This window comes from Pogoniulus pusillus, chromosome 40 (genome assembly GCF_015220805.1).
Source record: "Pogoniulus pusillus isolate bPogPus1 chromosome 40, bPogPus1.pri, whole genome shotgun sequence".
Lineage (NCBI taxonomy): Eukaryota > Metazoa > Chordata > Aves > Piciformes > Lybiidae > Pogoniulus > Pogoniulus pusillus.
This window is the reverse complement of record NC_087303.1, coordinates 7,054,351-7,079,832: the sequence shown is the minus strand read 5'-3', so window position 1 is coordinate 7,079,832 and position 25,482 is coordinate 7,054,351. Positions and strand designations below refer to the sequence as shown.

General features: G+C 56.2%; 1 protein-coding gene across 4 annotated transcripts; it reads left to right on the top strand.

Annotated features, from left to right (window-relative positions):
- Nucleotides 1-1,424: 1,424 nt before the first annotated feature.
- MEIOC (meiosis specific with coiled-coil domain) lies at nucleotides 1,425-24,278 on the top strand. Of its 4 annotated transcripts, none has more exons than XM_064174556.1 (9): nucleotides 1,425-1,513; nucleotides 3,938-4,006; nucleotides 4,096-4,221; nucleotides 8,096-8,253; nucleotides 8,373-8,477; nucleotides 9,864-11,682; nucleotides 13,673-13,807; nucleotides 17,593-17,773; nucleotides 22,953-24,278. In XM_064174556.1, the coding sequence occupies exons 2-9, from the start codon at nucleotides 3,989-3,991 to the stop codon at nucleotides 23,099-23,101; spliced, it is 2,691 nt and encodes an 896-aa protein (XP_064030626.1). In that variant the 5' UTR covers nucleotides 1,425-1,513; nucleotides 3,938-3,988; the 3' UTR covers nucleotides 23,102-24,278. The 4 variants fall into 4 exon arrangements, with proteins under 4 accessions (XP_064030626.1, XP_064030629.1, XP_064030627.1 ...); XM_064174557.1 differs by lacking the exon at nucleotides 1,425-1,513 and adding an exon at nucleotides 1,635-1,655; XM_064174559.1 differs by lacking the exon at nucleotides 3,938-4,006 and having other exon boundaries at nucleotides 1,448-1,513.
- Nucleotides 24,279-25,482: the final 1,204 nt, after the last annotated feature.

The following is a 25,482-nucleotide window of genomic DNA, read 5'->3' as shown; positions in this document are numbered from 1 at the left end:
ATGATTCTCTGGCCTGGGGGCTGGCAGGGCCCGAGGGGTGGCAGGGCTTGGGGGTGTGACAGTGCCAGCCCAAAAGCAGGGTCACTTCCCTGGGTGCACACAGCAGAGCTGCTTCCTTCATCTGGGACTTGTGCACAGCCAGGAGGGACCTCCACAGCTGGACTGCAGTTTCACACAGTTACACAGGTCTGGCTAACCCCCCCCACCTGCCACCCAGCCTTGCTCTGCCTCTGGACTGCTTTGCAGCTCCTTGGCCTTCAGTTAAAGCACCACAGGTTTGCTTTGCTGGGGATGCAGACATGAGCAGCCCTTGGGCTCCTCTGCAGGGCAGGCAATGGCTGCTCACAGTGCCCAGCTGGCACCATACCAATGCAGCACACTCAGCCCTAACTCAAACAGCATCACCACAACCTGGGCTCTTCCCCACAGCTGCACTTAGATAACAACAGTGCCAGGCCTGCAGGGCTGGCGAGGGCCAGAGCTGGCAGGGCACAGGGCAGGGGGACAGGACCCTGCAGCTACAGAAGGGAGGTTGTGGCCAGGTGGGGTTGGGCTCTGCTGCCAGGCACCCAGGGACAGAACAAGAGGACACAGCCTGAAGCTGTGCCAGGGCAGGCTCAGGCTGGATGTTAGCAGGAAGTTCTTGGCAGAGAGATTGGCATTGGGGTGGGCTGCCCAGGGAGGTGGTGGAGGTCCCATCCCTGGAGGTGTTTAAGAGGAGGCTGCAGGAGGCACTTGGTGGGAGCAAGTGGAGGGCAGGAGGGCTCTGCAGAGGGACCTGGGCAGGCTGCAGAGATGGGCACAGTCCAGAGCCAGGAGACTGAACCAGGCCAAGGGCAGGTTCTGCACTCTGGCCACAACAACCCCAAGCAGCTACAGACCGGGGCCAGAGCGCTGCAGTCGATGATCTCGAAGGGCTTTTCCAGCCTGGTTAATTCTCTGGCTCTGTGACCCGTGGATGGCAGAGCAGGCGGCAGGGGCAGAGCAGGCGGCGGCGGCAGAGCCTGAGGGGGTGGCAGGGTCCGGCGCGGTCCCTCGGGGGCAGCCGCCACGGAGGGGCAGTTCCCAGAGGGCAGCCATCAGGAGCGCACCGAGCCCGGGCGGCACTGCCGGAAGCCCTCCGGGGCCGGGCCGGGAGCGGTGTCCCCGGGGCCGCCGCGGGGGGAAGGCGACGGCGCGGGAGGCGGTTTGTGATTGGCTGGACGCGGGCGGCCGCAGCCAATCGCAGCAGGGCGCTGTTGCCATGCGCCGGGCGCGGGCCCGCCCTGCCGAGCGGCCGCGTGCGGAACAGCGCGGGTCACGCGGCAGGGGAGGTGCGAGGGAGCCGAGCGGCTTCCCATTGGCTGCGCGGCTCAGCAGCTGGCCAATCCCCGGCGGCGCGGCTCAGCGGCTGGCCAATCCCCGGCGGCGCGCGGGGCGGGGCGGCGGTTGGCCCGGCGCGAGGCAAACGGCCTCAGCCCGCCCTGGGCGCGCGTCGCCGGTCCCGCCCCGCCCGGCCGCGGCCGCCATGGAGGTGAGCGCCGGGGCCGGGGGCTGGGCTGGGCTGGGCTGGGCTGGGCAGGGCAGGGCAGGGCAGCTCCAGGGCCCAGCTGAGGGTCGGAGCTGTCCTGAGGCTCGGGTTTTGCTCAGGCCCCGGTAACTGAGCGAGGCTGAGGGTGGGTTTAGTTCGCACCCTCCCCCCGGTGTGTGCCCGCGACCGGGCCGTCCTCACTGCCCTGACACCCTCCGGTGTGGAGTTGGTTGTCTGGGGCGGTCTAGGCCTGGGCTCAGCTTGTCCTAGTGGCTGCTGGGAAGCAGTTGGGAGGTGCGGGGGGAGCACTGTTTGGTGTCCTGGCAGAGGTCCGTGTGGGGGCGGCTGAGGGCTGGCCGAGGGCTGTCGTGGCCGCGGCGGCTCCGTGGACCTGTCCCTCTGACAGGACTGAGGTGATGGCCACAAGCTGGAACACGAAGTGCTCCATTTAAATGTGGGGAGGGACTTCTTCACTTCGAGGGTGCTGGAGGCCTGGAGCAGGCTGCCCAGGGAGGTTGTGGAGCCTCCTCTGGGGACCGTCCAACCCCCCCGGCCGCTGTGATGCTGGGCAAGCTGCTGTGGGTGCCCTGCTTCAGCGGAGGGGTGAGACTGGGTGGTCTCCAGAGGTCCCTTCCCTCCCTATGGGCCTGTGGTTCTCTCCTGTGCCCACTGAGATCAGCAGTGGCAGTGCTGCGGGGCCTGAGGGCGCAAGCTGGGCGCTGAGGAGGAGTCCCGGCCCGGGCAGTGCCGGCCACGGCGCTGTGCCCCAGGCTGACGCTGGCCTCCCCGCTCGGCGGTAAAGCATACCCGAGGGGAGTGTGTTGATACTGCAGTGCCGCTGCAGTGGGAACTAGAAGGGAGCTCACGCTGGAGACCTGCACGTTAGCTGTAGGATCTGTTTTCATCCTCGGGTAGCTACTTTGTAGCTTCTACTCTGTAGAACAACTTTGAGAGGGAGGAGCTCTTCATGAGGGCGCTGTCAGAACACTGCCCTGTGAAACCTAGCTCTGAATGTCAGAAGTGTTCCACCTGAGCTGCCATGGGAGTGTTACAAGTATTAGGCAAAGTAACCGCGTTTTGTTTGTGAGTTCAGGGGATTTTTCAGCCAGCTGGCTTTGCTTTCTCTTCAAATTCTCCCTTGTATGTTTCCCCTTCTGAAGAAGGGAAAGAAATATGCCAAACTTCTTTGTTTTCTTTTAGATTCACAGAATGGTTTGGGTTAGAAGGGACCTTTAGAGGTCATCTAGTTCCAGCCCCCCTGAGTGAGCAGGGACATCTGCAACTAGAACAGGATGTCATTTTTTGCTCCCCCTGGCCACTTACGTCTGAGTGCTTCCAGGCTGGTGACAGGGACAGGGGTGTTCTTAGGTAAAAGTTGTCTCTCCCCAAGGTGCAGAATGGGGCAAGGTTCTCCACAGCTCCCAGTTCCTGTGTTATTGCTGAAGTCCAGCTCCTGAGGGCTGTAGGTGCACATGAACACATCTGTGTGAGGAAAATGGTCAAACAGGAGCAGTGATGGAAGGGGCAGAGGTGTCCACTGATGTGCAGAAAGCTAAACGACTCCCTGGCTGTGCTTGGTGGAAGGGGTGAGAGCTCTCCCACTCTTGTAGCTGATGTTCTCTGTGGTGATTCTGCCCTTTGGAAGCTCAATATCAATCCAGGCTTGGGGAGTGATGAGATTGAGAGTAGCCTTGCAGAAAAGGGCTTGGGTGTGCTGGTGGATGAAGCAATGGGCACTGGCAGCCCAAAAAGCCAAGGGCAGCCTGGGCTGCATCCAGAGCAGTGTGGCCAGAGACAGAGAGAGAGCATCCTGCCCCTCTGCTCTGGGGAGATCTCACCTGCACTGCTGTGTCCATTTCTGGTGCCCCCAACATAAGAAGGACATGGAGTTGCTGGAGTGGGTCCAGAAGAGGCACAAAGATGAAAAGAGAGCTGGAGAACTTCTGCTGTGGGGACAGGCTGAGAGTTGGAGTTGTCCAGCCTGGAGAAGTGAAGGCTTCAGGGAGACCTTAGAGCTGCACTTGAGTATCTGAAGGGGACTTGCAGGAAGGCTGGAAAGGGCTGTTCAGGAGGGCCTGTGGGGATAGGACAAGAGCAATGGTTTGAAACTGGAGCAGGGCAGGTTTAGGTAGGACATCAGGAGGGAGTTGTGTGCAGTGAGGGTGGGGAGATGCTGGCACAGGCTGCCCTGGGATGTCATCGCGGCCCAGTCCCCAGAGACATTTAAGGTCAAAGTTGTGTCCCTGGGCAGCCTGCTCTCGTTGGAGATGTCCCTGCTGACTGCATGAGGGTTAGAAAGGCTGAGCTTTGAGAGTCACCTCATCCTGATGCACTCAGCTGATGCAGACAGACTGCAGTCTCCTCTGAGTCTGGACCACCTCTCCAGACACTTCTGCTCTGTTGGGTTAAGCTTTTCTCTCCGGGTAGATACTCGAGGGTTCTCGTGCAGCGTGTCAGACTGATTCCTTGAGAGTTTAGATGGAGCCAAACCCACAGGTAAATTAAAGCATTAGAGAAGTTGATGTTGGTGTAGAATCCACAGCATCATGATGTCCTTCTGCTACTTTTTTCCCTTCTCTTTGCAGCCCAAAGTGGCCTTCCGAGGCGGCAGCTGCTGCTGGAGCGGTGCGGACGCTGGCGGGAGGCTGACCGATGCCTTCAGCAGCATAATGACAGGCTCTGCCTCGCTCTATGGCTGCTACAAATCACAGGTTCAGTTGATGCTACGCAAATGTTTTGTGTCTGTGTAGGAGTCTGGGTTGCTTGTAAACAAAAGGCTCCAAAAATGCCTCTAAGGCAGTTTGTTGTTCTGGCAGATGTAAATCACTGGGTCTGATTTGTCCTTGATGGTCACCAGAAAGGACAGGGGCTGCTTCTAGGAAAGCCACAGATGAAGCAGTGTGGTGCTCAATAAAAAGAGTGCTTCTGGGTGCCCTCTGTTCTCCTGTTAGCTTAAACACTTGTAGTCAAAGTGAGGAGCAAATGACCTTTCCTAGAAAGACTGGGAAGCTGGGGAGAAGGAGGAGCTTAGCTCCTGGCACAGATAATTCTGAGGTGTGCACAGATGTGGAGTGCAAACACAGTCACAAAGCAGCCTGGAGAGCAGAGGGTTTTAGTCTGGTCAGTAGAAAATGCCAGGACAGTACATCAGAGAATCACAGAATGGTTTGTGTTGGAAGGGACTTTCAGAGATCATCCAGTCCAAACCCCTGCAGTCAGCAGGGACATCCTCCACTGGATCAGGTTGCTCAGAGACTTGTCAAATTTCAGTTTGAGTATCTCCAGGGATGGGGCCTCAACTCCCTCTTTGGGCACCTGTTGCAGTGTTCCAGCACCCTCATGGTGCAGAACTTGTTCCTCTCATCCATCTCAGTCTGCTCTGCTCTCATTTCAAACCATTGTCTCTCATCCTGTCTCTGCAGGCCTTTGCAGACAATCCCTCCACAGCCTTCTTGCAGCCCACTTCACATACTGGGAGGCTGCTGTTTGGTCTCCTGCAGCCATCTTTTCTCCAGACTGAACATTTTTGCCTTTCATAGCCATAACCTTTCACCAAGGTGAAAGACTCAAATGGAAACCTTGCTCCCAGTGCCTGCAAGGACAAAGCTGTTAGTTGCTTGTGGAGCTTTGTCCTTCCATCGCCTTCAACCCAGCAATTGGGCATCTTGTTCATGCAGACATGGGGGGCTGAGACATGGAGTAGAGACACCTGTCCAGAGCAAAACCTGGCCTTTGTGTCTTGCTTCCTGCAGCTGTTGGCCTGCTTTGCTCCTGAGGGCTCTATCTCTGAGTATTTAAACCTCTGAACACACCACTCAGATTTTCACTGAGCAGGAGCTAAGGAATTGTGTCGTGGTTGAACCAAACAAGCAGCTGCTCCTTTCCACTTAGACTGGGCAGGAGACATTGCTCTAGAAAGGAATTGGCTATGAGCTTTATTCAGTATGGCTTAGAGCAGAGGTTGGTTGGGAAGGGATGGCTCCTGTTGGTGACAGTCTGTTAGAAACTGGTGCAGAGGTGGCCTGAGGGAGTCACTCCTGCACGTGTCTGCACTGAGCAGTTGTCACCAAAAGAGTGAGCTCTGGCATGGGGTCAGAAGTACTTGGCAGGCTTTGCTTCCTGTGCTCTGGTTGCTGCGAGGCTGAGCTTGGTCAGGAGCACACACAGAGGATGGAATGGCAGCTTGCTGTGTTTGGGTCAGGAGCACACAGACACAGGATGAAATGGCAGCTTGCTGTGTTTGGGTCAGGAGCACACAGAGATGAAATGGCAGCTTGCTGTGTTTGGGTCAGGAGCACACACACAGATGAAATGGCAGCTTGCTGTGTTTGGGTCAGGAGCACACAGAGATGAAATGGCAGCTTGCTGTGTTTGGGTCAGGAGCACACACACAGATGAAATGGCAGCTTGCTGTGTTTGGGTCAGGAGCACACACAGAGATGAAATGGCAGCTTGCTGTGTTTGGGTCAGGAGCACACACATGAAATGGCAGCTTGCTGTGTTTGGGTCAGGAGCACACACACAGGATGAAATGGCAGCTTGCTGTGTTTGGGTCAGGAGCACACACAGATGAAATGGCAGCTTGCTGTGTTTGGGTCAGGAGCACACACAGATGAAATGGCAGCTTGCTGTGTTTGGGTCAGGAGCACACACAGATGAAATGGCAGCTTGCTGTGTTTGGGTCAGGAGCATACACACAGATGAAATGGCAGCTTGCTGTGTTTGGGTCAGGAGCACACACAGATGAAATGGCAGCTTGCTGTGTTTGGGTCAGGAGCACACACAGATGAAATGGCAGCTTGCTGTGTTTGGGTCAGGAGCACACACACAGATGAAATGGCAGCTTGCTGTGTTTGGGTCAGGAGCACACACACAGATGAAATGGCAGCTTGCTGTGTTTGGGTCAGGAGCACACACACAGATGAAATGGCAGCTTGCTGTGTTTGGGTCAGGAGCACACACACAGATGAAATGGCAGCTTGCTGTGTTTGGGTCAGGAGCACACACAGATGAAATGGCAGCTTGCTGTGTTTGGGTCAGGAGCACACAGAGATGAAATGGCAGCTTGCTGTGTTTGGGTCAGGAGCACACACACAGATGAAATGGCAGCTTGCTGTGTTTGGGTCAGGAGCACACACACAGATGAAATGGCAGCTTGCTGTGTTTGGGTCAGGAGCACACACACAGATGAAATGGCAGCTTGCTGTGTTTGGGTCAGGAGCACACACACAGATGAAATGGCAGCTTGCTGTGTTTGGGTCAGGAGCACACACACAGATGAAATGGCAGCTTGCTGTGTTTGGGTCAGGAGCACACACACAGATGAAATGGCAGCTTGCTGTGTTTGGGTCAGGAGCACACACAGATGAAATGGCAGCTTGCTGTGTTTGGGTCAGGAGCACACAGAGGATGAAATGGCAGCTTGCTGTGTTTGGGTCAGGAGCACACAGAGGATGAAATGGCAGCTTGCTGTGTTTGGGTCAGGAGCACACACACAGATGAAATGGCAGCTTGCTGTGTTTGGGTCAGGAGCACACACAGATGAAATGGCAGTTTGCTGTGTTTGGGTCAGGAGCACACAGATGAAATGGCAGCTTGCTGTGTTTGGGTCAGGAGCACACACAGATGAAATGGCAGCTTGCTGTGTTTGGGTCAGGAGCACACACAGAGATGAAATGGCAGCTTGCTGTGTTTGGGTCAGGAGCATACACACAGATGAAATGGCAGCTTGCTGTGTTTGGGTCAGGAGCATACACACAGATGAAATGGCAGCTTGCTGTGTTTGGGTCAGGAGCACACACACAGATGAAATGGCAGCTTGCTGTGTTTGGGTCAGGAGCACACACAGAGATGAAATGGCAGCTTGCTGTGTTTGGGTCAGGAGCACACACAGAGGATGAAATGGCAGCTTGCTGTGTTTGGGTCAGGAGCACACACACAGATGAAATGGCAGCTTGCTGTGTTTGGGTCAGGAGCACACAGAGATGAAATGGCAGCTTGCTGTGTTTGGGTCAGGAGCACACATACAGATGAAATGGCAGCTTGCTGTGTTTGGGTCAGGAGCAAACACAGGATGAAATGGCAGCTTGCTGTGTTTGGGTCAGGAGCACACACAGAGGATGAAATGGCAGCTTGCTGTGTTTGGGTCAGGAGCACACAGAGATGAAATGGCAGCTTGCTGTGTTTGGGTCAGGAGCACACACACACAGATGAAATGGCAGCTTGCTGTGTTTGGGTCAGGAGCACACACACACAGATGAAATGGCAGCTTGCTGTGTTTGGGTCAGGAGCACACACACACAGATGAAATGGCAGCTTGCTGTGTTTGGGTCAGGAGCACACATACAGATGAAATGGCAGCTTGCTGTGTTTGGGTCAGGAGCACACAGGATGAAATGGCAGCTTGCTGTGTTTGGGTCAGGAGCACACAGAGGATGAAATGGCAGCTTGCTGTGTTTGGGTCAGGAGCACACACACAGGATGAAATGGCAGCTTGCTGTGTTTGGGTCAGGAGCACACAGGATGAAATGGCAGCTTGCTGTGTTTTGGATCCCACTCAATGCTTTTGTTGTACCTCAAACACAGAATGAAGAGAACACAGAGGTGCCTCAGAGCTATGCTTCCTCCCTTTCCACATCAGAGTTCCCTGCCCCTGTGGACACTTCCCTTTTGTACACGCCGTGGTCCACCTGTGGAGATGACCCCAAGCAGCCTGCTGCTTCCCAGCTCAGCACGAAGTCCAGGTAGCCCCTGGAGCAGGGTGGCTGTGGGCAGGAGTGGATGGGCTCTGTTGGCTCTTGTTTACCTCCCAGACCAGTTTGAGTGCCGTAGCTGTTCTCACTGCTGTGGGGTTGGCTTCCAGGATCCAGGCCGAGAGGAACGAGTATGGCAGTGAAACAGACCTGTACGGGCTGGTGTCAGACATCCTGGAGGAGCAGGAGAAGCCACAGCCGTGTTGTGCTGAGGGGTGAGTGCTGCCTGCTCTGCTCTGACAGGACCTGCTCTTGCTGCTCCCCTACGCATCTGCACCTCTGCTGCTGCCAAGTGCTCCTGCTCTGTGCAGCTTCCCTGCCTTCCCCCCACATCTTCTAACAATCCTCTTGCCATACCTGACAGCTTTCCCCTGCCTGCTCAGATGACACCAGAGCTGCTGGCTCGCTGCTGGCTCGCTGCTATTTGCAGAACTTTTTAATTGGCATTCTCAAAATGAGCCCTTAACAAGCACTGTGGAAGTGCTGGGCTCAGAGAGATCTCCTTGGCCTATTTTTTCTCCTTTTTTAGTTCAAGACTGAGAGCAGGCTTTTGGTTTTCTTCTTAATTATTTTCAGTGCACAGGACAAAAAAACACAGACAAAGCACAAAATCAAACTCTAACTCTTTCACTCTTCCTGAGCTGGCAGGGGAGAAGAGTTCCACACACTCTGAATGTTTCCTGCTGTTAGTGTTACCTAAGCACTATTTGCTTATCTCGGTGTCAGGTTTCTTGTGCCTGTATTCTAGCACCAGAGGAGCTGTTTCAGGTACCTGACAGGGGAGGGTTCAGATCCAACATCCCCAGGGTGCTTGGAGAGCTCTGGGTCTGCTGCCTGAACCTGAGTGCTCCAGCTTTATGGATAGGCCTGGGAACCCAGTTCTCCAGGTTCCCAAGCCAGGCACCACTCCTCCTTTCTGTTTCCAGGGATTTCTCTAGGTGTGCTAAAGTGAGGGAAGGCTTTAAAGAGATCAGTCCTGGTGAAGAGAGGACTTGGACAGCGCAGGCAGCAAAGACTGGGCTTCAGTTTCCTGCGCTGCCAAGTTCAGCAGGCACTCCAGTGACTTCCAGGCAGAATTCCAGGCGTTACTGAGTCTGGTCACTCTTGTTGTTGACAGTCAGTGGCTGATTTGCCTGTGTTAATCCATGGCAGTTAGTGGCAGGAGATGTGCTGGGCTGCCTGTTCCTGATGTACCTGCAGGAAGCAGTATAAGCCCGCGTAAAACACAGGCGGCTCTGCAGCTGTGAGCAGGGCGGGAGAGAGAAGTGGTCCCTGCTGGGACTTGGCTTTCAAGGCTGGGGGCACCTGGGGAAGGGTGGGAGCCCGAACTTGGAGTGCTTTGGTGGCACTGGCTGACCAGCACTTGGTACTTGCACAGCTTGAAGGCATTGGGTGTAGCTGCTGAGGCAGATGGGTGAGTTCAGACAAGCAGGGTCAGTGTTGTCATGCAGTGGCAGCAGGAGTGGGTGGAAGCTCAAGTTAGCCACTGCTGGCTCAAGCAAGAGAAATGATTAGATAAGAGCTGGGTTCTTAAGCATGCTCGAGACCGGGAGAGGAGCACCAGAGCCAAGAACCTGACCACATGTTTCTTGCTTTCCAAGGAGCTGCCCTTCCAACTTCAAATCCTTATGGCCTGTGAACGCCACCAGAGTGCCAGACCACCACGAGCTGCTGCCGGAAACCAAACGAGCAGTCGCTGGGGCTGCCTCTCCGCAGGGCTTTTACGGCGGGGAAGCTGTCCCTGGTGCTGAGCAGTACCTGCAGCGGGCAGAGGAGTGCTACCGCGGCCTGGCCGCCGTCAGCCTGGAGGAGCAGTGCCTGTACCCTGCCCGGAGCGAACGTGCCAGCGGCTGCGGCATGCAGGCCAGCGAGGGCCTGAGGACGAGCCCTGTGTATCAGAACTACCCCTACATGAAGAGCACCTTTGCAGCCCAGGCTGGCTGCTCGGAAGGGATCAAAGACTCAGGGGCTGAGGCTTTTCCTTATGGGAGGGAGAAGCTGGGTCCTAAAGGAGCAGATGTGCAGCTGCACCAAAAGTGGGCAGAGCCCTTCCTGCCGCAGTTCCAGAGGTACAGCGAGGGCACAGATTACGGCAGGTACCCTGAGTACCCTCATGCTGGCAAGGCCAAGCCTAGCAAGAGCACCAGCTGCAGCCTCCAAGAAGCTAAATTAGTGAACGGGGCCCCTGAGGCGCCGTCCCTGGACGCAGAACCCTATGCTAAATTGTATCAAGTTAAATCTGCACCCCAGAAAAAGGCAGAAGAGAGAATTGCCGAGCAGCAGAGCTTCTCCTTCCCCAGGGCCCCAGGGCTTCTGCCAGAGAAACCGCTCCCAGGCGAGCCTTCATTCTGCCCTGACGTGGGGCCGAAGCTTGAGTATGGACTGAAAGCTTTCACTCCTTGTCCAGGGGCTGGTGACTGTGCCTTTGGTGCTGAGAAGCAGCCTTTTGCCAAGCCTGATCTGCAGAACCCAGAGTACTGCAAGCTCCTTCCCCTGTTTGCAGGCACAGCAAACCCTGCTGCGGGTTCTAGCGTGAGGCCAACCTGGCTGAACACCCAAACCAAGTCTGCTGCCCCTGTCCCACTTCAGCCCCCAAATCCTCTGGGGAAACGCAATCATCATTTCCCTGCTTTTCCAAAAGGCTCCACTCATTCCAATGATTTATTTCAGCTGCCCTCTTCCAGCTTCCCTTTCAGCAGCAGCAGCAGCCTGTTTCCCAGGTACTGCCAGGAGAACCCTTCCTTTGCCCCAGGCCTTGACTTGGGTTACTGCAGTGCGGAGCGAGGTCGCTCCGTGGCGTGCGTGGAAGTGCCAGTCAGGGCTGGAGAGGAGAACCTCCTGGACTATTTGAGTGAGAAGAAACTAAAGCAGCCCAATGGGCTCTGTGACAGCTTCTCAGCTCAGCACTTGGGGGTCATGGACAGCCTGAGCAAACACCGCCTCCAGCTGAAGCCACCCAGTGAGCGCCACCAGCTGGAGGGGCAGAAGCAGGCAGATGGGTGGCTGCAGAGCATGTACCAAGAGCTGATGGAGTCTCAGGGTCAGTTCCCTCTCGGGCAGGGGAATGGGGACCCTCTGAGCTGCCTGCAGGCCCCAAGCTTGCCCAGCAGCTGCCTGATAGGGGACCTGAGGCGCAGCCAGCAGCTTGGCTCCGGCACCTTCCCCTGGAGGCCCCCTCGTGTCTTCAGCCCCTCGGTCCTTCCTCTGCTGGAGCCTCCTGACTTGTTCTCCCGCGAGGATGTGAGGCGCTTCTGCCCTTACTTCAGCAGGAAGATGAGTGCTGACACTGCTGCTGCCTTCGGCCCAGCCTTCGCAGCTCCGCGGCCGGCCAAGAGCCGCTGCGGGCCTGCCAGCGAGCTCCACCTGAGGCTGGAGGAGTGCTATGAGCAGTGGAAAGCTCTGGAGAAAGAAAGGAAGAAGGTAAAGTGCATGACTGTGCTCTGTCACACGTTTGGTGTAGATCTCAGACTGGGCAGGGGTCTTGGGTAGTCCTCACTGGTGTGAGCTGAAACAGTTATAGAGACATCTACAGCTACCTGAAGGGAGGTTGTAGCCAGGTGGGGGTGGCCTCTTCTCCCAGGCAACCAGAAACAGAACAAGGGGACACAGTCTCAAGTTGTGCCAGGGAAAGCGTAGGGTGGATGTTAGGAGGAAGTTGTTCCCAGAGAGAGTGATTGGCATTGGAATGGGCTGCCCAGAGGGGTGGTGGAGGCACCGTCCCTGGAGGTGTTCAAGAGAAGCCTGGCTGAGGCACTTAGTGCCATGGTCTGGTTGACTGCATAGGGCTGGGGGATAGGTTGGACTGGCTGAGCTTGGAGCTCTCTTCCAACCTGCTTGATTCTGTGATTCTGTGAATCGCTTTGGTCGGAAGAGACCTTTAAGATCACCAAAGAGTGAGACTTCAGGGGGTTTGCTCCTGGCATCTTCAGGCTGCAAACAAAAGTTCTGATGGTTTGTAGCCCAGCTGGGAGCATAACTAATGTGGTACTGCACTTAAAGCAGGGCTCAGGTAACAGTTTCAGTCTCTGGGTCGGGGTGGGGGAGTGGAAGGGCTGACAAAGCCAGAGCTGACAAAGCCATGGCTCGCTGGGTTTGAATGGAGCTGGAGTCTTTGAAAGGAACTGCAGTAATTGCATGTTGGATTGGGACTAGGCTTTAATCCTATCAAGAAGTAAGTTTCTTAGGCCATGCACTTTCAGTTCATTCAAAGAGTCCTCACCTCCTGTTTCCCTGAAGTTTGAAAGTGAAGATGTGTTTGAAAGGGCTCCTTTTACCCCAGAACCAGAGGTTGAAGACAGGGTAATAATAAAACCTTGAGCTAAAAGATTGAAGTAGCTTTGTGTGAAGCCCTGCTTAAAGCAATTACCCTTTTGGGTCATCATCAGAAGTAGTTCAGGCTGCTCTTGGATGTAAAAACTGCCTTCATGTCACCAGTTTAGCTGGGGTGGACATTCAAAAAGTGCCTGAAGCTGTAACTTGGTGAGAGGGAAGTGACCAAATCAAGGGGGCAAGTACCTTTGGGCGTGTGGCTGCCAGCTCCTCTGGGGAAGCTCTGATGGGCCACTTAAAGTTGCTTGCAAGGGGATGTAGCAGAGGGGAGTTCCCCGAAGTGCTTCCTGACTAAAGCTGGGTGCTGCTCTGAATAAAGGGTTCGGGGGGAATGAGTTGGGCTCCAGGAGGGGCTGGCAGAGAAAAATGCAATGCAGAAAGAGTTGAGGCATGCTGAGAACCTGGGGGTGGAGAAAATGAGGCTGCAGCTCAATGTGGACCAGCACAAAACTATCTTAAGCAGTTCTCAAGCTAGTTTTTAGCTAGCTGGGTGCTGTTAACTGGTGTGCCAGAGCCACGGGACAGGACACACTGACACCTGGCAGCTTCCAAAGTCATTCCCTGATGGCTAAATGAAGTCTGGTTTCTCCTCAAGCAGGAAAGGCTTTCTGTAGTTAACTAGGGCTGTGCAAAACATGGGCCAGGAGCTGAGCTCATTCTGCTTTGCCTTGCTGGGAGAGTTCCACACACAGGGAGCACTGTAAAGCTTTTGCCCTCCCGAAGTGACTCTGATTCTGTTCCGTGGCTCTGCATCCCTCTGCTTGTTCTCCCTTGTGGGTCAGCCTGGCCTCCATTTTATCTGCAGGCAAAAGAGGAACAGGCTGTAGCCAGAGGGAGGAGACCGAGCACTTCTGAAATATCTTTTGTTGGCTTAAGGACTTGAGTTAACTGCTGGGGATTGTTCTCTTGCAACAAGTGATTGTCTCTCAGGTGCTTCAGTGCCAAATGCCTGAATCCCTCTCAGCTGCTTCAAAAAGAAAAGACAAAACTCAGGGACAGAAGTGGTTTGGCTGCTGTTGGGTTTGTTCCTGAACCAGAGCTCTCTCTGCAGCAAGGGCCTTGTTCTTTTGTTTCCCTGCAGACTGAATCAGCTCTTGCGAAGAATTTCCAAGGGAAGAAGGTTTCCAGTGCTAACAACATCCCAATTCCGAGGCTGCCATCAAACCCATCAAGAGTTGATCGCTTAATTGTGGATCAGTTGCGTGAACAAGCCAGAGTGAGTTGTAGAGCTACAAAAATATCTGCTGAACTTAGCAGGGAGAACTGAGAGTACAGGGAGAGAGCTGAGAGATGATCAGAGCAGCTGCTCCCAAAATAGCTTTGTTCTGAAACGCTGTGCAGGGAACAACATTTCAGTAGGCCCTGCCTGAGCGTCTGCAGCTCTGGGTTTGCTGCTGCTGTTTCCAGGGAGCTCGCTGCAGGCTGAGGCTCACGTTCAGAGCTGAGTGCCAGGAGGATGTGGGTTTGCTACAGAGCCTCTCTGAGGTGTCAGGATCCAACCAAACCCCCTGCACCGCTCCAGGCTGTGCCTGCACTTGGGAGCTCTTCTCCCCTGAGCATCTCAGCAGAGAAATGTTTGCCATAGGCAGGCACTGTGCTACAGGAGGTGTTTGTGGGGGGAAAAACAAATGTACTTAGTACTTGCAAGACTTTGCTATCTGTTTGCTCCAGAGTCTTGTAGTTTTTAATGCCAGGGTGGTTAATGAAGCACCTTCATCCTGAGTTCTTCAGGTAGCAGGTTGCTGCTGAGCCAAACAGCTGTAACCTGCAGGGCAAGCTGGGGTCTGCTGAGTGGCCAAAGGATAGTGCCAGTGGGCAGAGGCCTGCTCTGTGTGAAGCACAGCCTGCCCAGAGCTCTGCAGGGAAGGCTGGAGGGAGGAGAAGAGCACAAGCAGCGCTGATCTGAGCTGCCAGCAGAGCAGCAGGGACCTGATCTGGCTGTTCTGGGGCTGAGAGGTTAAAGTCAGGATATTCAGGCTGCAGGAGGAGAAGGGTGGGCTGAAGTGCAGGGCCAAAGTCAGCCCCTATGAGGAGAGACTCACTTTGGACCTCCACCTGTGGATGCTTTCAGTTCCAGCCAAAGCAGAGCTGATGGAGAGCTGACAGTAGCTTCCTTCATGGTGCCATCAGTACTTGGAATGGGTGACCCAGGGAAGTTGTGGAGGCTCCAACCCTGAAAGTGTTCAAGGCCAGGTTAGATGAGGCCTTGAGCAATTGGACTGGTGGGAGGTGCCCCTGCCCATGGTCATTAAGGCTCCTGCCAACCCAGACTCCCCTGTGATTCTCTCCAGGGTGGGATGCTCTGAGCTGGGTGTTCAGCTTGTCCTGCTGGGGCTCTTCTGGACTGATGATGATCTTTCCTAGCAGGGAGGGCACCTGCATGGGCTGGGGGAAGCCTTCCAGCTCCTGCTGCAAATGCGGTGTTCACCATGGGCCTGAGGCATCAGTCCCTGTCTCATGAGGTGTGCTCACCTCTGGGCTGCAGGCCATGGCAGCAGCCAGCCCTGGCCTCGCTCAGGGCTTGTTGCCGTGCCCAGGACAGGGTCTGAATCCCTCAGGCAAGCCCGATGGCAGTGGAAGGGACCAGTTGTGCTTTGCAGGGCAGGTCGAGTTAGTGCCTCTGAGTGGTGAGTGGCAGACACTGTCCCCTGGAGTGCAGGAAGGTGAGCACTGGAGCCTTCAGTGGTTCCTGCTGGGGCAGCTCTGCTCTGCTGAGCTCCGTGGCCTTGGCCTGTAGGCACCTGGCACTTCTCCCAGGGTCAGTACAAAGGTGGTAGTAGGCAGCTGTCAGCTGTGGTCCCACCAGGTGAGGCCGTGGCACCTGAACACCAGGCCTTCAGAAGGCAGGTCCCTTGGTGGATGTGGGCACACTGGCACGTGGGACTGGGAAGTGCCAGTCAGCCTCATCTTCATTTCTGTGTGCTGCTCCTTAAATCTGGAGCACCTCTAAAATCAATCCAACCCAGTGTTTTCAGACCCTCCTGCAGGCTGCTGTGCCAGTGGCTGCTTCCACAGCAGTTCCTGGGATCCTCTCCCCCCTGTTTCAGGCTCTCTCTTCTTTGCACACCTGCAGTGTCACTGTCTCGGTGTCCTGCTCATTGCTGCTGTTGCTGTAGCTTGCACAGGTTTTTTCCTGCCTGTCTCTGCCCACCCCCAGGCTTTTGCCAGGTCCAGGGGAGAGCAGCACAAGTCTGGCAGTGGGAGCTTGCCCCTTCCTGCCTGCTGTCTCCTGAGCCCAGGGCCAGGAGTGGCCTCTCCCTTCTGCTTCTGCTGTGGTGCCTTGGCCAGCAGCCTGCTCTAAGGATCCCTGAGGCAGACTGGGCCAGAGTCCTGGTTCAGATGCTCTGGCAGCCACCTGCCCCTCCCTAGGTTTCAAAGCTCCATGTCCTTTTCCTAGGGAAGCCTGCAGTTACTGTGGCAAGGAAAGGCCCAGAACTCTGTGCTCTCAGACCCTCTGTGTCTTCATTTAACCTGTGGGTGACCAGTGAGCATCAGGTGTGGTTGTAGGTCATCAGGTGTAGCAGCTGCCCAGTGAACATTACGAGCTTAGAATTAGGAGCTGTGTCTCTCTCTGCAGACCACCAACCAGGTTCTTCAGTGGTCTCTCAACCATGGTTGAGATGTTGCTTACCAAGGGGGAGTGCATCATAATGTGGCTGGTTTAAGACAAACAAGATGACAAAGGTGAAGTTTTTTTCAGCTGACTAAAGAGAACTGAATTCTTTCTGTTTGTGCTCTGTACTCTCTGAAAGAGCTCCTCCAGCACTGAGCATCTGTCCCACAGGTCAGCCTGTGTGGGTCCACAGCAGCTTCAGCCCCTCCACCCTGAGCCTGCTGCTCCCATCACTATGCACTGACCCAGCACAGGGAGATGAGTGGGGTGGAAATGAGCTGCTCTGTAGGGATGGTGTTCATCCCCCCAACTGCAGCAGTGCTGATGGAGGGGGGACCATGTGGTCCTGATTCATAGAGTCATACAATGGGCTGGGCTGGAAGTGACCTCCAGAGCTCATCCAGTCCAGCCCCTCTGCACTCAGCAGGGACATCCTCCACTAGATCAGGCTGCCCACAGCCCTCTCCAGCCTCACTTTGGATATCTCCAGGGAAGAGGCCTCAACCACCTCCCTGGGCAAGCTGTTGCAGTGTTCCAGCACTTTCATAGTAGAGAACTTGTTCCTCACATCCAGTCTCAATCTGCTCTGCTCTGGTTCAAAGCCACTGCCCTCGTTCTGTCCCTGCAGGTCTATGCAAACAGTCTCCCTGCAGGGGAGCCCCCTTTCATGTAGCCCCCTTTAGGTACTGGCAGGCTGTTACTAGGTCCCTCTGGAGTCTTCTCTTCTCGAGGCTGAACACCCCCAGCCTGTCCCCATAGCAGAGGTGCTCCAGCCCTCTGATCATCTTCATGGCCTCCTCTGGGCCTGCTCAATCTGGTCCATGTCTTTCCCGTATTGAGGGCTCCAGAGCTGGACACAGTGCTCCAGGTGAGGTCTCTCCAGAGCAGAGCAAAGTGGCAGGATCCCCTCTCTGGGCCTGCTGGCAGTGCTGCCTTGCATGCAGCCCAGGCTGGGGCAGCAGAGGAGCACAGGTTGTCATGGAGCCATCTGCTGTTAATGGTTGCCTCCAAGTTGTTGTGGCTGCTCCCTCCCTGGAGGTGTTCAGAACCAGGCTGGATGAGGCCTTGAGCAACCCGTTCTAGTGGGAGGTGTCCTTGCCTCTTGCAGGGGGTTGGAACTGGCTGAGCTGTGAGGTCCCTTCCAGCCTCAGCCATTCATGGTTCAGCAATGAGCAGCTGCCCTGCTGCTAGCTGCGTTCACCTTGCTGCTGTGCTGTGCACACCTGGGCTCCTGCAGCCTGGGGGCTGGGAGAAGAAGAAACTCTTTCAAGTGTACCTTTATGAGCTGTTCTCAGAGTCAAAAAGGCAGCAACAGTTGCCCCGAGTCTGTTCTGCTGAGGTGAGCTTGGCTGTGTGGTGTGACCTGTGCCCTGTCAAATGTGCCTTAGGTGGTGACTCTGCTGAGGAAGATGGAGCGGCTGCGCAGCTCCCCCCTGCACGCCAACATTGCCACCGCCCTGGATAAGCACCTGGAGCTCGTCCACCTGGTGCAGGCACGCAGGAAGGAGGAGCTTGTCAATGCTTCCAGTCGGCAGAGGCAAGGAGCTGCCAGGTGCCAGGATGACAGAGGTACAACTGCTGACCTGCGCTGTGCTGCCAGCTGTGACGTGGCTGGGGGCGGTCAAAGGCTTCGGGCATTCGGCAGTGTTTAAAGCTGGGAGAGGGACAAACCATGGCCTTGGGATCACAGAATGTCAGGGGCTGGAAGGGACCTCCAAAGATCATCTGGTGCAGCCCCCCTGCCAGAGCAGATGGGGGATTGGGAAGACACTGGAATGGGTTTAGAGAAAAAGGGGCTCAGCCAGTTTGCAGTGTGCATATTAGGGCAGTGAAAAGGCAGTGGGGAGTGTTCTGTGAAGCACCTGGGAATTGCAGGTGGTACTGAGCTGTTGCCTCTTCTGTCCCTTGTGCTCCTGTTCCTGTCACCTCCCTCACCCAGCCTGTGAGGCACCTCCATGGTCTCTCCATGGTCAGGCTGTGCAGAGAGACAAGAGCTGTGGCTTAGGAGTGCATTTCCTCTTCCTGCAGGCTCTGACACTAACCCAGATTGTACTCTGTGTGGATGCACAGAAGTGCACACAGAGCACACCTGGCTCACAATGGGGCCAAAGTGGGCAGGATACTCCTCTGGCTCTTGTCCCAGTGCAGGGGCAGTGGCAGATGCCCTTCTCTCTTACCTGGCAGTCAGAAAGATTCCTCTTGGAAGCCTTCTTACATTTGTGAGCCCTCTGCTTGCTTCCTGCCTCTTTCCACCCTGGAACTAGATGGATTGGTTTACTGCTCAGAGCTGTCCCACCATGCTCTTCTGGAATTCCAGCTTTACCTTGGACATACACCACAGCCACCTTCTGCTCACCTCCTCCTGCTTTCTGCTCACCTTCACTGAAGATTGTTCCTTGTGAAGATGAGACCAGGTTCTGCTCAGTGGTGCCCAAGGACAGAACAGGGAGCAGAGGGCACAAACTGGAACCCAGGAGGCTCCACCTGATCAGGAGGAGAAACTTGTTTGGTGTGAGGGTGCTGGAGGCCTGGAGCAGGCTGCCCAGAGAGGTTGTGAACTCTCCTCTGCAGAGCTTCCAACCCCCCCAACCACTGTCATCCTGGGCAAGCTGCTGTGGGTGCCCTGCATTAGCAGGGGGGGTGGACTGGATGTGCTCCAGAGGTCCCTTCCAGTCCCCCATTCTGTGCTGAAGCAGGGTTTGGGGCTGGTGAAGCCATGATGCTTTACTTGATGCTGCTTCTTGCCCAGATCAGTTTGGTCTCTGGAAGGAGTGAGGTAGGAAGAAGCAGCTGTTAGACCTTGAGATGTGCTCCTGGGTGCAGCTGCTCCCTCAAGAGATCTGATCCCTCAAGAGCTGCACTTTCTTTGTCTGCCTCTCATCCTCCCCACTGGCTGTGTTCAAGAGGTGCCTGCCTGCTGTGGCAGCTGGGGAGAGTTTTCTGCCCCCCTAGCTCACTGAAGGCAGTAACTGTTTGCTGCATGTCTGGGAGAGCCTTGAGGAAACACCTGAGGCTGTCTCCTCTCCTTGGCAGACCTCTCTTGTTGCTAGCAGTGTTGGTTTGTTTTGAGAAAGAGTTTTCCTAGCCCAGTGCTGCTTCCACAGCCCCTTTCTGGTCCATCTGCTCTGGTGTTTGCAGCAGGCAGGACTTCTCATGGTCTCTGTCCCAGGGAGCTTTAAACAAAACTCATCCAATGTCCAGGGAGCAGGTGGACCTGAGCTGCCTCACACGAGCTGTGTTCAGGCACAAGGTGGCTCTGGAAGCTCTGCTGTCACACACTGAGACTGTGGCACTGTGTGAGGTGTCTGTTGGTTGTTTGGGCATCAGAGAATGGCTTAGGCTGAAAGGGACCTCAGAGATTATTTACTCCCACTACACTTGGTTGCTTAAGGCCTCACCCAACCTGGCCTTGGATAACTCTGGGGTAGGGGCATCCACATCTTCCCCAGGCAGCCTGCTCCAGTGTCTCACCACTCTTGCCCTGAAAGACTTCTTCCTGAGGTCCTAGGAATAGTTGTTAGCACTCAAGGAAGAAATCTCTGATCAGAGGAGGGTTTCAGGGAGTGCCATCTGCCCCCCAGAACAGCCACCCAGCCTGCCAGAGCTGCCTGAGCACACCTCTGTGCTCTGGCTTTGCCTTTAGGTTTGCTTTCAAGGTCTGTCAGGAGGACACAGATCATAGAATCATGGAATTGTTTGGGTTGGAAGAGCTCTCTAAAGTCATGCAGCCCAACCCCACCATGGCCATTAAAGCCTGTCCCCAAGGGCCATGGCCACAGGTTTCTGGAACACCTCCAGGGATGGGGACTCCACCACCTCTCAGGGCAGCCTGTGCCAAGCCCTGACCACTCTGGCAGCAAAGACATTTTACCAGAGATGTTGCAGGTCACCTTCTGAGGGCAGAAAAGGCCTCATTAGTGTCTCTCTCTCTTGGGCACTGCCTTCAGCCACAAGCTTAAAACCAGCTCTGCCTTACTGCTGAGGGCTTCTCCCTTCTGCCTGGTAGTGACCCAAATGCCAACCATATCTTAGAGCTTCCAGAGGTGCATTTGTGTCACTTGTCCACTGCCTAGAGGCAGTCCATTCCTGTGATCTCTTCTTGATTCCACAAACCCTGCTGTGGGAATTGTCATCTTGGCAGTCCAAGACCTGATGATCAGCTCCTGCCACTCTGTCCTGTGCTTTGTCTCTCTGGAGCCAGCCTTAAACTCTCTGCTCTGCAGTGCTTTGGGTGGCTCTCAGCTGCCTTCAGCAAGGGCCTGGTCATGGCTCTTCCTCTCAGTTACCTCCACCAATTATTTTCCCACTCCTTCCAGCAGTTGCTTAGCTTGGGTCACTGGAGAGGCATCAGGAGTCACTGGGGAGTATTTGGGGGTCTCTGTGCAGAAGGAAGGATGGAAACCTTGGAACAGATTTCCCAGAGCCCGGGGCTGAGAGCCAGGTGAGCTGGTGACAAGGGCTGGAGAAGGGATCAGGTTAGGCTGTTAGATTCTGCCCTGTTGTGGGCCCCCCAGAAGCCCCAGCAGGGAGGGCAATGCTTTCACCTGCAGCAGTCTGACAGCACTGCTTGAAGGTAGGTGCCAGCTTTTGGCAGTAAAATGAATCTGCAGCAAGTGCCCAGCATACAGCCAGCTCCTGGAGGAGTGTGTGCCCCTGCCCCAGCACAGCACACCAGTCCTGGCATGGCAGAGGCATGGCTCTTGGTGCCCAGCTTAGGAACAAGGGAAAATCTGTGGCTGCTGCCAGTGAGGGGAGGGCAGCTGCTGCTGCCAGAGCAGCTGAGGTGCAGGTGTTGAACCAGCCTGGATGGAACCCAGCAGCTCCCCAGCCCCACCTGTAGCCAGGGCTGCTCTGGGCACTGCAGTGTCCTTGCCCTGCCTCAAGCCCAGCAGCTGGGCAGGGGGCTCCAGGCAAGCTGGGCACCAGTGGGCAGGCTCTAGGGGTGGTGCACTGACACCCTGGAGCTGCCTGGAGTTAAATCCAAGGTGTCCCTGCTGCTGGGCACATGGAGCACTGCAGCACCTCGTGAGGTGGTGAGGCTGGCACCTCTGCAGAGCTGCTCTGGGTGCCCTTCCTCCCCCTGTCCTAGGAATGTCTTCACTGAGGTGGGCAGAGCATTGGCCTTGGGGCTGTGTAGGGGTTGCTGTGAGCAGGGCAGAGGCAAGGTGCCCTCACTGTGTCCATGGGATGGCTCCAAACCTGTTGGGCAATGGTTACCCATTTCATTAGCTGGGGCAGCTTGTGCCAGCTCAGCAGCTGAACCCAGCCCTGGTGCCTGTGGCTGACACAGCCTCACACTGAAGCCTCCACTCACAGCATCCCTTAACTAACCAAAGTGTCTCATCAGGGCCATCAGCAGTGTCACAGCAGTCAGGAGTCAGACAGCACTGACAGCAGCTTTGCTTTGTTGCACAGCTGAGCAGGTCTGGGTGCTGGGAGCAGTCCCACACCTCTAGCACAGCAGCTGAGCTCTCCGTGGAGGTTTGTCCCAGGGAGGTGTAGAAGTTCCTCCACGGCTGAGCACCACTAAGCAGCCACTGGCCAGTGTCTTACTCCCTGCCTACTAAAGGATCAGCTTCTCTGCACCTGCTCAGGGGCTGAGGGGTGAATTTGGGGCTAAGAGATGTGGTCTCCAGAGGCTCTGGTGGTCTTTCCAGCTTGAGCTGTGCTTGCACTTCTGAATTCCTTTTGCCTTTATGGTCACAAGTTAGAGCATCTCCCAGTCTGCCACATGAGTTGGTTCTGGCTGGCTTTGGAGCACACTTGGTTAGCCAAGGGCTGCTCTGTGTGGAGGCTTCAGTGTGAGGCTGCCAAGGCTCTGTGTCAGCCACAGGCAACAAGGCTGTGGTTCAGTTGCTGAGCTGGCACAGGCTGCCCAAGCTGGTTAACATTTGTGACCAGTGTCCAGCAAAACCAGAGCTTGACCACAGCCTTGGGTGCCCTGAGAGCAGGCCTCAGCTGTAGGAGCTCTGGCAAATACCTCTGCTGAGACCTCACCTCCAGTCCTGCCTCCAGCTCTGCTGGCCCCAGCAGAAGCACTCAGAGCTGCTGGAGTGAGGCCAGAAGAGGCCACAAAGATGAGCCAAGGGCTGGAGCTGCTCTGCTATGAGCACAGGCTGAGGGAGCTGGGGGAGGAGAAGGCTCCACGGGGACCTCAGAGCTGCTGTCAGTGCCTGGAGGGATCCTGCAAGAAGGCTGCAGAGAGACTTTGGCTGAGGGGGTCTGAGCCAGGCCCAGGGGAATGGTTTGGAGCTGAGGCAGAGCAGGCTGAGAGTGGAGCTGAGGAAGAAGCTCTGCAGTGTGAGGCTGTGGCTGCCTCCTGCCTGGAGGTGTCCAAGGCCAGGCTGGATGAGGCCTTGAGCAGCAGAGTCTAGCTGAGAGCTGTTCCTGCCTACGGCGGGTTGGAGTAGATGAGCTGAGGTCCCTTCCAGCCTGAGCCATTCTGTAGTGATGATGATGATGGAGCTGCCTCTTCGTGTGGGGGCCTAGAAGCCTCTGCTTCAGACTTTGTTTCTAGCACCTTGGAGGCCAGGTTGGATGAGGCCTTGAGCAACCTGGGCTGGTGGAGGTGTCCCTGGCTAAGGCAGGGGTTTGGAACTGGGTGATCTTGAAGGTCCCTTCCAACCCGTTCTGTGACCCTTACAAAGAGGCAGGGGTGATGCTAACGAGGCCTAAGTGTTGCTGCTCCAGCATTGCCTGGAGGTCCATCCCCTGGCAGTGCCCAACCCCAGCCGCTTCCTCCCCGCAGGTGTCCTTGCCCTGGCGCTGGCAGTGGGCGAGCTGAGCGCTGCCACCCGCCGGGCCCGCAGCACGCTCTGGTGTGCCCTGCAGATGACCTTGCCCAAACCTGCCGCGGGGAAGGCAGCAGCGGCAGCGGCTCCGCAGCTGGAGGGGTGAGGTGAGCGGCGAGGAGCCCCCGGCCGTGAGCAGAAGAGGCCGCGGGGAGACAGCAGCCACTAAGCGCTCCTGATGCCTGCCAAGTTCGAGCCGCTCCCGGCCCTCTTGGAAGCTGTGTCTCGACCAGGAGTGGAGTTCACGGTGCCGGAGGGCTGCGAGGCCAAACCGGTGGATGTTAACTTAAGCCAATCAGACTCCTTAATTAGCAGCCAAGGCATTATTTAACTTCCCCAGTTGCAGCTTTTTAGTTTCCCTTCAGGAAATAGGTTTTAAAAATAATGATTCTTAAAGGCTTGGCTGAGAGGGGGTAGGTTGAGATTGTGATGTAAAAGTGGGTCCCTTACCAAACCGAGAGGAGGAGAAACCGCTCAGACCCCCCCCTCCCCCCCCAGATTCATGTGAAATGAACTATTTAAAGTATAAATATTTATGGCTTTGGGATTTTAGCCTCCGTGTCTGGGCAGGGAGGTGCTGCACCTGCGCCTGCCCCTGCTGAGCGCCTGCGGCCGCAGCCTGCCGGCGCGGAGCTGCGCGGTGCGGTCAGCGCCTTCGGTCGCTTGGGCGTGCTCTCGGCGGGGGGGGGAGGGGATCCTGTTTTAAAGTATTTAAAGATAATCAAAACGTGCCCCAGGGTTGTCCTGCAGAGAGCTCCGCAGCAGCTGGAATAATGCCCTTGGTTTTAGTGCCTTCAGAACTGCCAGGGGTAGTGCCCGGTTCTGGAACTTCAGTTGCCTTCAGGTTTGCTTCTCACTGGTTTGGTTTGGAATTCTGTTGTGTTTTACATTTCCTGGCTCAGCTCTGTGTGTTCGGCAGCTGCCCCTAGCCCGGGTGGGGCAGGAGTCGTTTGTTCGCCGTGCCAGGCGTGGGCACCGCGGGGCGTGGGCACCTCGTGTGTGCCTCACATTTCCCCAGCTGCCCCTGCCTAGCTGCCCTGGTGCTTTACGTGTCCCTGCTCTTCCTGGGACGCAGGCGGTGCTGGCACAGCAGCTACCTGGCGTTAGGTGGTAGGAGTGCAGCAGGGGGTGCCTGGCCAGCGGGGGGCCCCGAGCGCGTCCCCAGCGGTCGCTGCCTGCAGGCCTGCGGAGCCTGGGCCGCGCTGCTGCGGCAGAGCACTGCTGTGGCAGAGCACTGCTGCCCAAGGCTGTCTGCTGGGAAATAAAGTCACTCGTGTTGAAGAGCTCTTGTGCTGCCTTTGTCTTTGTGGGCTCAGCCCCCGGGAGCTGAGCTGCTAGGGGGAAGCAGGAGCTCACGGAATGGTGAGAGCTGGAAGGGACCTCTGAGGGTGGAATACAACCCCCAGAGCAGGATGCCCTAAAGCAGATCACTCAGGAACACATCCAGGAGGGCCTTGAAAGTCTCCAGAGATGGAGATGACTCCACCTCTGTGGCAGCCTGCTCCAGGGCTCTCCCAGCCTGGAAGTACAGCAGTTCCTCCCATGTTCAGATGGAGCTTCTTCTGTTCAAGTTTGTGCCCATTGCCTCTTGTCCTGTCTCTGGGGAGCACTGAGAAGAGCCTGGCCCCATCCTCCTGATACCCACCCCTTGGGTAAGCATTGATCAGATCCCCCTCAGCCTCCTCTCCAGGCTCACCAGCCCCAGCTCCTCAGCCTCTCCTCACGAGAGCTGTTCCAGTGCCCTCAGTGGCCTTGCTCTGGACTCCCTGCAGTACTTCTCTGTCCTTGAGCTGGGGAGTCCAGAACTGGGCAGCTGAGTCTGGCAGACACTGGAACAGGCTGAGAGGTGTGAGGCAGTGCAGAGAGCTGACAGCAGTGTGGCACAAAGCAAGGGGAAAGTCTGACAGGGTCCTGCAGCCACAGTGCTGGCTTTGTCAGGCAGGAGTTGGTGCTGCCAGGGAGGCTTGTGCAGCCCTTCAGTCTCTGCCCCATAGCATTCCTGGTGCTGGTGCCAGCTGCATGCTCCTGCCCATCCCATGTACCCATCTCTGGAAGTACCATCTGCTGGGGCACTGCCTCAGTGGTGAGCTGCTGGCCCCAGGCCTGGCTGTGCCCAAACGGCTCAAGGGGCACCTCTGCCCCCTGGAGCTGATGCCCCTGTGTGTGCTCACACCAGAGCACAGCACACCCCTGGCTTCCCAGCACCAGCAGCTGCTGAAGCTGCCTTGGCAAGGCACTGCTGGTTGTGCTTCTCCTGCTGTGCCCCAGGCTGGCTGCTGCCCCTCACAGGACCTTGTGTAAGGGAGGGGAGGAGGTGAAGCCTCCCAGCCAGACACAAGAAGCTTCCAGCTCCAGCCCTGTGCTGGCTGTGTGGCACAGATGATAAAGGTAATCTGCCAGTCTGCAAGGGGGAGCCTCCATCCTGAGCCCTCCTCAGTGCACAAACTTCTGCTGCCCCTGCAGTTTTGGGCACCTGTGGTGGTTGTC

What these genes read in the sequence shown, in the direction of transcription:
- MEIOC (XM_064174556.1), top strand. An exon ending in TGGAGAAAGAAAGGAAGAAG is followed by an intron (nt 11,683 to 13,672) that starts GTAAAGTGCATG and finishes GTTTCCCTGCAG; the next exon opens with ACTGAATCAGCTCTTGCGAA. An exon ending in AGTTGCGTGAACAAGCCAGA is followed by an intron (nt 13,808 to 17,592) that starts GTGAGTTGTAGA and finishes AATGTGCCTTAG; the next exon opens with GTGGTGACTCTGCTGAGGAA.